The following is a 12139-nucleotide window of genomic DNA, read 5'->3' as shown; positions in this document are numbered from 1 at the left end:
CCTCCTTCAAATGTAACGTGTGTTCAGACTGGTTCTGTCTGCCAGCAGGCGCCATCCTGGGAGAATACAGGCTCGCTAACATTAGCACACTAGCTACATTAGCTAGCGAGCAGAAACACACACTTATGACCCACTGTCTGATAATCTGAACATGTGTTCTTGTGGCGTCCTCTGTTAAATGATCAGTGATCAAAGTTTCTATATTCTGTTATGGTGAAGGAGTTAATAAGCAGACAGCGTTAGCTAGCTAGCATGCTATCTACACAGTTGTCTATGGAGCGCCCCAGTGATGATGTTTCTCTGTAGAAGTTGGCGTCTCCGTAGTTCTCTACAACTTGTGTTAATCACAGACCTTTTTTCAGACATTTAATCTAAAACCCACAACTGTGAGACGAGCGAACTGGGAGTGCTAACATGCTAACTGTCAGTGTAACACACACTGGGAGCGTATCTATGTTTCCTTTTTGTGTAAGCGGGGAACATAGAAGCTTTTTTGCAGGGTTAAGTGGGGAACATAGAACCCTGGAGACATAGGGATGACCCCCACACACTCCTCTACTGAGTGAGATTAGACACGAAATATTCACATTATAATTAACTGGAGACTAAACTTTATTTTTCTGCTACATGTTGATCATAAACCCATGAATGTAAAAACATGCGTCCCAGTTTTTGTTCCTTCACTTCATGTCTCCTGTGTGTATATTAACTGTGTGTGTGTGTGTGTGTGTGTCTCAGTATGGAGGAGTGTGAGGCTCTGTGTACCAGGATGGCCATCATGGTGAACGGCAGGTTCAGATGTCTGGGCAGCGTCCAACACCTGAAGAACAGGTAACACTGACACACACTGACACACAACAGAGATTTAAAAAATAAAACGTCTTTTGTCCTCTGACGGGTGAGTCAGCAGTGGTTTTATTAAATAAAAAACATACAGATTGAATTTCTGAAGAGCTGAGATGAATTCATTGATGAGTTAAAATACAATTCAATAAATGAGCTTCTCATTAAAGAAATGTGATTGTGTATGTTTCTGCTGCGACCACCAGAGGGTGACAGATATGATCCAGTTCTAAGCAGAGTGACTTTAAAGGTTCTGTAAGAGACATTCAGAGGATTCAGCTCTAGCTCTCATGCTAACTCATCACTGCTGCTCTGCCCCGCCCTCACACAGCGGTTAACACTGATATCAGGACGGTGTCGATGCTGCAGTGTAGCTCTCGTCCTCCAGTTCCCCCTGGTTAACACCGTTAGCTCTGTCAACACTGTTATCGTTCTTTAACACTGTTTATGGAGTTAGCATTGTTAGCTGCTAGTTGCTGGCTCAGCCTCCATGTTGAGAACCATATACACACAACTCAAAGAGCGCCTGTAAACCACTTAAAGGTACAACTTATTTTTTTCAGGATATAAATTACAACAAAATATGTTTATTAATGTGAATTATTTATGTAGATAAGAATAAATCCAAATATTTACTGTTCTGAGACCTGAAACTGAAACATCCTGCCGCTGATCGAGTTTATTGATCAGTTTATTGATCAGTTCTATGTGTGTAATAAACATATGATTCTGTCCGTCAGGTTTGGGGACGGGTACACCATCATCCTGCGGGTGGGCGGTCCCGACGCAGACCTGGTGCCCGTGATGAAGTTCATCGAGAGCGAGCTGAGCGGCAGCACGCTGAAGGAGAAACACCGCAACATGCTGCAGTATCAGCTGCCATCTTCTCTCACCTCACTCGCACACATCTTCTCCATCCTGGCCAAAAATAAAGAGACGCTGAGGATCGAGGATTACTCCGTCACTCAGACCACACTGGACCAGGTACGCTGTCTGTTCTCAGCTGTTTGTGTCAGACTCTTATCAGTCAGTGTAAAGAGGAGACAGGAAGCTGACGGGGCTGATGGGAAATGTGGTCTTTTATGATGTTTTTTTGTCCTTCAGCTGCCTCAACGACGAAACTTTAAAATGTTTCTTTATGAACTTTTTTCAGGTTTAAAACTACTTTTCAAACTGTGACTCAGACTCGTTTATTATACGTTTGTTGTTTCAGGTGTTTGTGAACTTTGCGAAGGACCAGAGTGACGACTATCACTCCAAAGACAACTCTGTGAGGCGGAGAGACGTCGCCATCGAGGTTCCAACGCTGAGCTGCAGCCTATCAGCTGCTGAGGGCGGGGCCACACTGGGGGAGAGCGTTTTGTGATCACGGGACCACGTGATCGTGTTTAGGACTTACCTCCACAGCAGAGAGGACGGCTTCTCTTCCTCTCGTGATGTCACACTGGGCGGAGTCTCCTGCCGCCTTATGCCAGTCAATGCAAATGATTTCCTGCGGGGGTGCCGAGCCGCCCGCCGCCAGACTGAGTGTTAAAGAAACTTGAAAAAGTGCCTCCAGACTTCCTGCTGAGGGTCGTCTCCTCCTCCTGTGATTGATCCGGTGCCTCCAGTAAACTCTTCAGGGTCTGTTTGTGTTTCCGAACCAACGATGAAGAATCCAAATCATTTCCAACGGCCGAGGGCTCGACTGCAAAAATCAGATTTATAGAAAACGTTTGATTCCGTTTTTACTGTGTCAGTTTTATTTATATGTGTAGCTGTGACAGAGAGAGTAATCTGTGTCTTATTTTAGCGGTGACATCACTGTTTCCTGTAGTGTGTAACAGCCAATCAAAGTGCTCGATGCAAAGTGATGCACAAAGAAGACAAAGACTGATTTTATAGTTTTTTTAAGAAAAGATGATAAAAAGAGCAGATTTGTTGTGTGTTTGGGTGTGAAGCAGTGAAATACCTCGTCAGCTCCTGACAGCACACTACAGTATTGATCAGCTGATCGATCAGTTATCAGATTTAGAATCTGAGCTGTTGTTGAATCAGACTGAAGGAGCGTCACCTCCTCAGCAGCACTTTACGTGTTCACACCATCAGTTTGTCTTTGCACTGAAACCTGTTTGTCTCTGATCATCATGTTGTTTATTTAATGTGACAGAAAAGGCTGATGGGAAGACGAACTGTTACCGACCCTGAACCACACAATAAATGAAACAAATCCACGTCTCTGCTCTCGTTACTCTTCATCCATTCTCAAAGGTCTTCATCACCATACTGTCTGATGCAGTGCTACAGTCACTCAGCTGAGTTTAACTCTAGTCGACTAAATCCTTTCATCTTATAGTTTGTTCTTTCTGCTGCATCTAACAAGCTCAGTGTCAAATCAGACTTTTATTGTGAAGGTGGAGATAAAGTCACATGACCAGGGGTCAGACTGACATCACAGCGCTGTCTACAAATGATTTTTATATGCAACAGGAAACAGTTTGAATGCAACAAAATGTCACCTGGACCACGTTTCCCATGAACATGATGATGAAATGTTGTTAAAGGAGACCTGTTCAGCTTGCCATACTTTTGTCATGTATACGTAAATAATTTTAGAGTTTCAGATGTTCATATTTAACGAGGCCAAAGATTAAAATAATGAGCTGAACACATGTAACCATCATCCCTGTGAGTAAAAACCTTCAGACTGCTCTGAACACTGTTTCCAACGAGATGAGCTGATGTCAGCTGGTGACAGATTTCTTTTTACGGCCATCTGCTCCAGGCAGGCTGCTTTACATACGCTGCTACATGTAGCTACATGCTAACGTCAGGGAAACATGTACTCTTGGGTCCCCTTGTTGTAAATTTCTGCCCAATTTTGGATCATATTCCTGCTGGAACATGTCTTGTGGTGAAGATTTTGGTTTAGAAGTTTTTATTGGTTTCCTTGGTCATTCCTTGGCTGCAAGTGCACTGCTACATGTAGCCACATGCTAACATCAGGTCACATGTCAGTGTCAGTGTTGTTGATTGAACATGTCTGGTTGTGTTTAGAAGATTTTATTGGTGATTTTTCAGAGTTGAAAGTGCCGCTATTCTCTTGTACAGTCATTCCTTGGCTGTAAGTACGCTGCAACATGTAGCTACATGCTAACAAAAAGAAAACGTATCATGGCTGTCAGTGTTGTTGGATCCTGTTCCTGCTGGAACATGTATGTTTGGTTAAGATTTTGATTTAGAAGCTTTTATTGTTGATTTCTCACATAAGAAAGTGTCTCTTTTCTTTTTTTCCACTTGATCCCTGACTGCAGGGGTACTGCTACATCTAGCTACATGCTAACATCAGGGATACGTGTAATCTGGGTCCCCTTTTTGTAAATTTCTCCCAAATTTCAAAACAGATAACTGCTGGAACATGTCTGGTGGCGTTTAAAAGATTTTATTGGTGATTTTTCACAGTAAAATTGCAGTTTTTCTTTAATGCTGTGATTCCCCAGCTGCAAGTGCACTGCTACATGTAGCTGCATGCTAATGTCAAGGTAATATGTAATCTGGGTTGCTGTTCTTAATTTCTCCCTGGTTTCGGATCATCTGGTTTTTGGGAGGGGGTCTTAAAGAGACAGGAACTAGAAGAGGCCAAACATGAACTGTACTGAGCTTTAAAGCTAATTTTCATAGAGGCCAAACAGCTGTTACTCCGTCACCTGATACCAAAGAGACGTTTTAAGCGTAGCACGCAGCGTGCCTTGCACAGATGACCATATAAGGACATCGGAACACTTTGACATCACGTCATAAAGCAGGAGTAGAAAGAAACTGTTGGAAACAGTGTTCAGAACGATGTGACACATTGACCTCTGTATGACCTCTGTATGACCTCTGTATGACCTCTGCGCTCATCTTTACACATTTTAAAATGTTTGGTGTTTCAACTCAGCTCCGAGTCGGACTTCTTATTTTAGTTGCCAGGAAATCAAAACACAGAGAAAATGATACCCGTGAAACTACAAATGTGCAGAGTTAAATATTGTTTTGTTTTTATAACATAAACTGATAAAACAAAAGAAATTAAAACTATAATTGTTTATTAACGTGAAGTGACTCAAACTTTCTCATTCAAAGTCTGTAAATAATTCAAAAACATGATGCAAACATATAAATGATATATAGACATGATTAACAGACAGACAAAGAAGACAAATATTCACGTCTCAGTTTATTATTTTTTCATTCATAAGTTCACAGCTCAGATTTAACGTTCTGTCAGTTATGTTTAAACCATCAAGAAGCCCCGCCCACTGACTCACAGGATTGGACGCTGCTGTCGCTCACACACACTCGCACTGACTGATGGGATTGTTAATGACCAAATAAGTACATCTACTGAATTATTAATGTTAATTTAATGTTAATTATCTCTGAATGTTTCTTTTGATGTTTAATGTTAATTTATATTTTATTTTTCTTCACTGTGTTTATAACGTTCAGCAGGAAGAGCTCAGGTCAGACGCCATGATGACGTCACTCAGGGGGCAGTTAAAAAATACTTTTCATTAAAAAAGTTTATTAACCACGTGACAGTCTCAGAGGCCAAATAACAGGTGAACTCAGCGGCGTGTTGTCTGTGAGAGACTTCACATGATGATAAAGGCACGTTTGATTCTGTGTCGGATGAGAATCTGTAATTTGTTGCAACATGTTGTCGACCTGAGTGACATCATGACCTTCACACTGAGTGACATCATGACCTTCACACTGAGTGCGTTTTTATTCTGAGAGACTCCTTCCTGTCTGCACAATAAGAGGTCGACCTTGTTAATGTACTCAAGTAACAGACACACATACACACACACTCACACACACACACACACAGACAAACACACACATTTATCTGACTGCTGTGACGATGAGAGGATCTGAAGGACGTGTGACCGACAGTGTTAGTTTGGAGTTTTTAATGTGTCCATGCACCACATGCACTGTGCTGATGGACTCTCTGGTATCAGAACAGTTGTACAGCATGTAACAGTGTTTGTCTCTGTTGCCGTGGAGACACAGGACAGGAAGTTACTTCATCGGAGAGAAGGAGCAGGGAAACATGAGTTTGTTCTCCTGAGAGTCCAGGTGAGCGACACTGTTTCTGACTGAGAGACAGAGACACACACCTGTTACTGCAGAGTCGATACCGCGTGAATATATCATATATGTATATATGTACAAGGTCAGATGATGTCATCGTGTGTGGTGTCAGATGATGTATTGTGGGTGGAGTCTCACCTGCAGCGACCACTCTGGCGTCAGTGTGAGCTTTGTGTCGAGCTTCAGCTCGCTGGTCGGCGCTCTCGAACCACCAGAGGACGTGAACTGATGAGACACAACACATGACATCATCAACACACACACGCACACACACACACACACACACGGTCTGTGACATCACAGCAGACAGGTGAGCAGCAGGTCGGTCACTTCCTGTTGCCTTGTTTCCACTGCATGGTTCAGCTCGACTCATTTTCAGGTCCTTTTATGTTTCCTTTCCCTGCAGACAGAACCTCCTCAGTGTGGGCGGATCCTCAGCTGATCGTCATAGCAACACCACATGAAACTGCTGTGACATCATCTATGTGACACTTGCTGAATCCTTTCATCAGCAACCGAACGGACAGACGTGTGCGCTCCATCAAACGTACACCGCAGTGTTGTTGTGCTGTGTGTAGTGTACACAGTGTGTGTGGGGTAGAGTGTGTAATGTACAGTGTCGCTTTGTGAGCTGCCATTTTATCAAATCTGGGTCCAGCAAATAAAACTAGAATCACCACCCCGTGGTCGTATGACTCCGCCCACAAGTCAAGTTTCTCGGACAGTTTCCATCCATGTCTGTGAAGACATGGACGCTTCACACACGTTTGTGCCAAATTTCAATAAATTCCCTCTGGTCACGGTTATCGTCGGCACAGAGACAAAAAAATTCAGTCAATATTGGAAAATACTCGTTTAGGGAGCGATCACACCGAGATGAAACGCTAGAAATGCGACACCAGTAAAACCATTGTTTTCGTATGATACGGCGCGTCTGACCGGTGTTCAAGCGTCTTTTTAGACGGGCGTTTTAGACGCGCGTAGACGCTGAAAAGTTAAAATATTTTCAACTTTTTGAGCGTCAGACGCCAGTAGCTAGCGCGCATTGAATTAGCGCTTCCAGTGTTTCAAGCGTCTTTGAAGCGTCTGCGTCTCTAGCGTCTCATTTCTGTGTGATCATCCTCTTAGCCTCTGGGTTCCATAAATACTTGACGAACAGGAAACAGGTCCCAACGGCAAATGAGGCCAGGTCATTGCTCCTGGTGGTCAATAAAGGGGTTCCACAGGGGTCTGTACTGGGCCCTTTATTATTTACTGTTCACAAGGTGCTTGTGATGAGTCTCTCTGACCAATCAGTGGTCTGCAGTGTTTTAACTCCGCCCTCTGATACCGGCTCAGCGCTCGTAGAACCTCGACCAAGGAAGTACCTAAAAGAGGAACCAGGTATTGTCCAAAACTTCTGACAATGGAAAACTGAAACAGAGCGAGTCGGGTCCAGTGAGCAGTGCGGCACCACGGAGCGGAAACAAGGCATCAGTGTCACCTGTTAAAAACCTGACGGACAGGAAGTCAAAGATCAGACAGCAACTGCTTTAACTCATGTATAGTTTTACAGTGTACAGTTTGATCAGTGTATTTTTTAAAGCGTACCTCTGTTCATGCGGCCAAACTCGTTGTGGAAAGCTCCCACCAGGTTGCCATACCCCGGTGCATCATGGGCGGTGATGGCAGCCTGGAAGGCATGGCCCCAAACCGCCGGACCTCCGGGACGCATCTGATAGGACACCAGCTCGTACACACCTGAAACACACCTGAGGTCAGTGTTTATTCATACAGCTGTTCTTACTGTGAGGGGGCGGGGCTTACCTCCCTCCTGTGGCGGGCTCTGCAGGCGGCTCCAGGGAACCAGGTACGTGACCTCGTTGTCCTGAGACGTCAACATTGGCATCGCCTTGGAGATGTACTCCGAGATCCAGGAGGGGTCCTGAGCCAGGGCTGCCCGAACACCTGCCCGCTGAGAGTAACTGTCTGAGGAGGAGGAGGAGGAGGAGGAGGGGGGAATAGGGGATTTCAGTTACAGTTTGAAACCTCTCTCTCTCGAAGAAGAAGAAGAAGAAGAACGTGTGACCAGATGAAGAAGAATGACCTCACCATATTTCCATATATGGAAGACTTTGTTCAGGCCACCGTACTCGACGCTCCAGTAGCCAATCAGCTCGGAGTGGGCGGTGCGCAGGTGGATCTTCTCAGCGGTCAGTTTGAGGAAGGCGGCGTTCTGGTCAGGACGGATGTCGTAGGTACGGAACTCATAGAAGGTAGAGTGTGCCTGTCGGGGGCCGGTGGTGAGGTGCACACGAGGCTGAGGAGACAAGGGAGATGTTGAGAACCATGTGCAGACAACTCCTGTGTTCTGAGTATCACACAGAGCCTGTTTAAAGCTGGTGAGGCAGAGATTTGGAAACACACCCTCCACTCCTCTCTCTGTTTATCAGACGCCGCTGTGGACTGTTTCACCAGGAGGAGAGCACGGAGCAGCTCAGACACAGACCTTTAGTTGGTGTCCAGCAGCAGCGTCAGGTCTAACCTGTGTAACAGCAGCAACAGAAAGTTTGCTGATCAGGCGGTAAGGTGGGGCAGTCTGGCCCCTGAGCTGGTTTGATCTGTCTGGGTTCAGGATGCTGCAGTCACTGACTGGAGGTCAGTCTCTGGAGCTGCTGCCTGCTCTCCTCCTGGTGAGGTGGTCTGTAGCGGCGGGGAGTGAGGCAGAGGACACTGTGATTTGAGGCTTTAGCTAACGTTAGCTACATAAAGATGAAGCTGCAGCAGCTGTTAGCCCTTAGCTCCTGTTAGCCGAAGGCTAAACTGTTGAAATATCCTCAGTTCATCTCTGAAACTCTTCACTGATACTGACGTGTTTTATTTAGTTTATAGTCAGACTCTGTTTATTAAGGTCTCGCTCACAAAGAAAGTGTTTAAGAAGCTGGAGGCGCCTTTTTTTTTTTAACTTGTGGCATTCGATTAGAAAAGGCAGAGTGGTGCGCATCGCATTTTGTAACCTGCAAAGCACTTCCTGTGTGACTGGGGCCTCAGTCCGTCTTCCTTTGTTGGGTGTCCTTCAGTGTAGTTGTCAACATTTAAACTTTCTCTGCAGGATTCTCCTCCACTGAATCAGACGGTCACCATCTGAAGGGATGTGCACGCTCATCTGAAGAACAGCCAATAGGAACGCCCTCTCTCTGAAACGTCCTGTGATTGGACAAAATCTCCTGAAAACCAGGTGAGGTGCAGGAGTCCTGTTCTCTCTGAGGACACCTGAATCCCAGTTTGATCTGTAAATGACTTCATAAAGTGAATGAACGTCTTCGGTTAAAGTTACTTCCTGTCAGCCTTTACTTTGGTGGTCCCCTTTTCCTTTTGATCCTATAGGGCTTTTATTTTGACGCCTTCTCCTGGTGGAAACAGGATGTTAAGAACAAAGGAGAGAAGAGACGCTGCAGCTTCGCTCGGTGACATCAAGGTCTTGAAGAACGGAAACAGAACGGAAACGGAATCATTTAATGTTTCATGATGTTTGTGTGGTGATGTGTGTTTGAATCGACTCGACAGGAAGCGAGTGTTTAAATTTAAATGTATCGCTGTCACAGCAGTCATCAGTGACATCACAGTGATACTGGCTTTACACGTAAATATACATATATACAGTACACACACACACACACACACACACACATATATATATCTGTGTGTGTGTGTGTGTGAATCTGATATGTATTTATTTACATTTAAGAGCTGATTTAATGCATCAGTGTGCTCTGTAGTTCAGACGGTGTTTTGGAGGGAAAAAGTTAACGATGCTGTTCAAATAATTTGGATGAACACAATTAGACTTAAAAACATCAGAGCGTTTCACCATCGTCTGGCCTGGAGGTCTCTACATGATCAAAGGTTATTATGGGATTTTTACCCAATGACACCGAACTAAAACCGCCTACCCCAGCTTTAAACTGAACCATTATCTCTTCACTGATAAACAGGTTCAAGTCTGCAGAGAATTCTGCTTCATGCTGCCACCTGCTGGTCAAAATACATCACTACAGGTGAGTAACAGAGGAAGACATTTTATTTTATATTTTCTATGGGGCTAAATACCTAAATAATACTTTAACACTGAGAACATCAGTTCTTCAACAGAAAAAAAACAAAGTAAACTAAACTCTGTGTTTAATGTCAGTAAAGTTCAGAGGTCATCAGGTGAACCTGACGTTTGTTTTCTCTGCAGCTGCTGGTTAATTTTAAACTTAAGCTTTTGACCTTTTGTCTGACATCAGATCAGATCGGTCCAAAGATCAACGACAACCAGCAAACTTCACAAAATTCAGCAACTTCAGTAACTTCAGCAACTACAAATCTGTGAAGCACAGATCAGACACACACACACACACACACACACACACACACACACACACACACTCAGCTGACTGATCAGAGATCAGCCTGACTGATCCTGGAGGATCTGTCCTGGTGACTTTCAGGCCTGTCACAGTCTGCAGCTGGACTCAGAGCTCTGGTTACATCTGGTTACTGTCTCAGGTGTAGGTGAGGTGTAGTTTAGGTGTAGTTTAGGTGTAGCTGAGGTTAAACTCACCTGAGCAGCAGCAGCAGGTGCGGCAGCTGCAGGTGAGAGCAGTGCCGCAGCTGATCTCAGAGACGAGCTCCTTAATTTCAACATGGTGAAACTGTAGTGACAGGAAGAGAGAGGTGAGCGTAGAGGAAGTTATCAGACAGACAGAGATCCTCTGTGACAGAGAGGTCTCACTACACACAGGAAAAAAAAGTCCAGCCCAGAATGTGTACAGTGTTACCATAGCAACTGATGTTAAACAGAACTATAAAATAAATTTCAGTCACTAAATTAATTTCCTGTTTTTACAGTTTCCGGCTGATAAATGATGTAATTTAGGCAATTAATAAAACATGCCTTTTTATTTTATTTTTATTCTTTCTGTTTTACTTACTTTATTTTTCTTTATTTTGGAACGCATGTTTTCTATTTTTCTTTTTTCTGTATTTTTCGTCTTTTTCTTTTTTTCTTGTTGTTTTGGAAGGCATCTTGTTTTTATTTTCCTTTTATTCCTTTTTTAATTTTTGTATTATTTTTCCTTTTTCTCTTATTTTCTTAATTTTCTTTATTTTGGAAGGTGTGTATTTGTTGCACGTGATGTGTCAAAAATGGACCGTTGGAAATCAAATGATAATTTTCTGTTCTTAAAGTTTTCTTTACAATGAACTGTTGGTTTACTGAATACTGAGCATGTGACCTCAGTGATGATGAATGAATGAATGAATGAATGGTGTTGGTGATGGTGTTATGGATGTTGAGTCTCTGCAGGTGGTCTGTTGAGAACAGGACAGATGTTGATGGTGATAAATCCAGTTCACACATTTTGTCTCCTGAATAGTTCTGCTGCAGCCTTTGTTTGATTTTATATAATATTTAATTTTGTTTTATTTGTACCAGGTTTATCTTTTGTTAATTATATTCTGTCTTTTAAATCTTTCTAAATACATGTTTGTGTTTGTGTGTGTGTGTGTGTGTGTGTGTGTGTGTGTGTGTGTGTGTGTGTGTGTATGCAGCGATCAGCCAAAACATTAACCCACTGACAGGTGAAGTGAACAACACTCATCATCTTGTTACAGTCCAAAGTTCTGTTGGGAAACATTCAACAAGGAGTAAACTGTTGATGATGTAACACTGGTGCTGTGGGCTCAGAGGAAAGGAGGTGCAGGAGGTGCAGGAGGCTCCCTCAGCGTTCACTGACTAATGAACAGGAATGACGTCACCAGGGTTCACACACAGACAATAGTCATAAACAGCATCACCATATAATGTGACGTCAAACTACCACGAGGCCAGAGCGCTGTCATTACACACGTGACACACGGCAACACCAGCTGTTATAATAATATGACACTCAATAACACTCACACTGTCATGGAGACATGACGTCACAGGCCAGGTGGATATAACCAGGTGAGACAGAGTCCAGGGACACGCAGCAGAGACAGGTGTCCTTCAGGTAAAGACAGGTGTCCTCTGATGCTGCTCAGTTTCACAGACTGATGGAGGAAGCTGTGATGGTGCAGCAGCTAAATTAACCCTGACACGACCTGTGCACGTGAGCAGAGAGTGAACAGCTCTCAGACAGGAGGAGCCTCTGAACACACACACACACAC

General features: G+C 43.9%; 2 protein-coding genes across 2 annotated transcripts in view; one reads left to right on the top strand and one right to left on the bottom strand.

Moving 5' to 3' along the window:
- Positions 1-4889, top strand: part of abca1b (ATP-binding cassette, sub-family A (ABC1), member 1B) — a 48385-nt gene extending 43496 nt beyond the window's left edge. Inside the window, exons 47-49 of the mRNA XM_049585700.1 lie at positions 739-831; positions 1584-1827; positions 2057-4889. Of these exons, the coding sequence (XP_049441657.1) occupies positions 739-831; positions 1584-1827; positions 2057-2209 (490 nt within the window). The 3' untranslated portion in view covers positions 2210-4889. The remainder of the gene's footprint in view (positions 1-738; positions 832-1583; positions 1828-2056) is intronic.
- A 134-nt stretch (positions 4890-5023) lies between these two features.
- On the bottom strand, positions 5024-10685 carry nipsnap3a (nipsnap homolog 3A (C. elegans)). The gene is made up of 6 exons (XM_049585709.1): positions 10550-10685; positions 8056-8263; positions 7771-7932; positions 7555-7704; positions 6103-6189; positions 5024-5969 (listed from the first exon to the last, which is right to left on the bottom strand). The coding sequence occupies exons 1-6, from the start codon at positions 10631-10633 to the stop codon at positions 5893-5895; spliced, it is 768 nt and encodes a 255-aa protein (XP_049441666.1). The 5' UTR covers positions 10634-10685; the 3' UTR covers positions 5024-5892.
- Positions 10686-12139: the final 1454 nt, after the last annotated feature.

The sequence above is a fragment of the Epinephelus fuscoguttatus genome, linkage group LG9 (assembly GCF_011397635.1).
Source record: "Epinephelus fuscoguttatus linkage group LG9, E.fuscoguttatus.final_Chr_v1".
NCBI classification, from domain to species: Eukaryota; Metazoa; Chordata; class Actinopteri; order Perciformes; family Serranidae; genus Epinephelus; species Epinephelus fuscoguttatus.
Note: the sequence above shows the minus strand (reverse complement) of the source record. Positions and strands in the feature narration are given on the sequence as shown.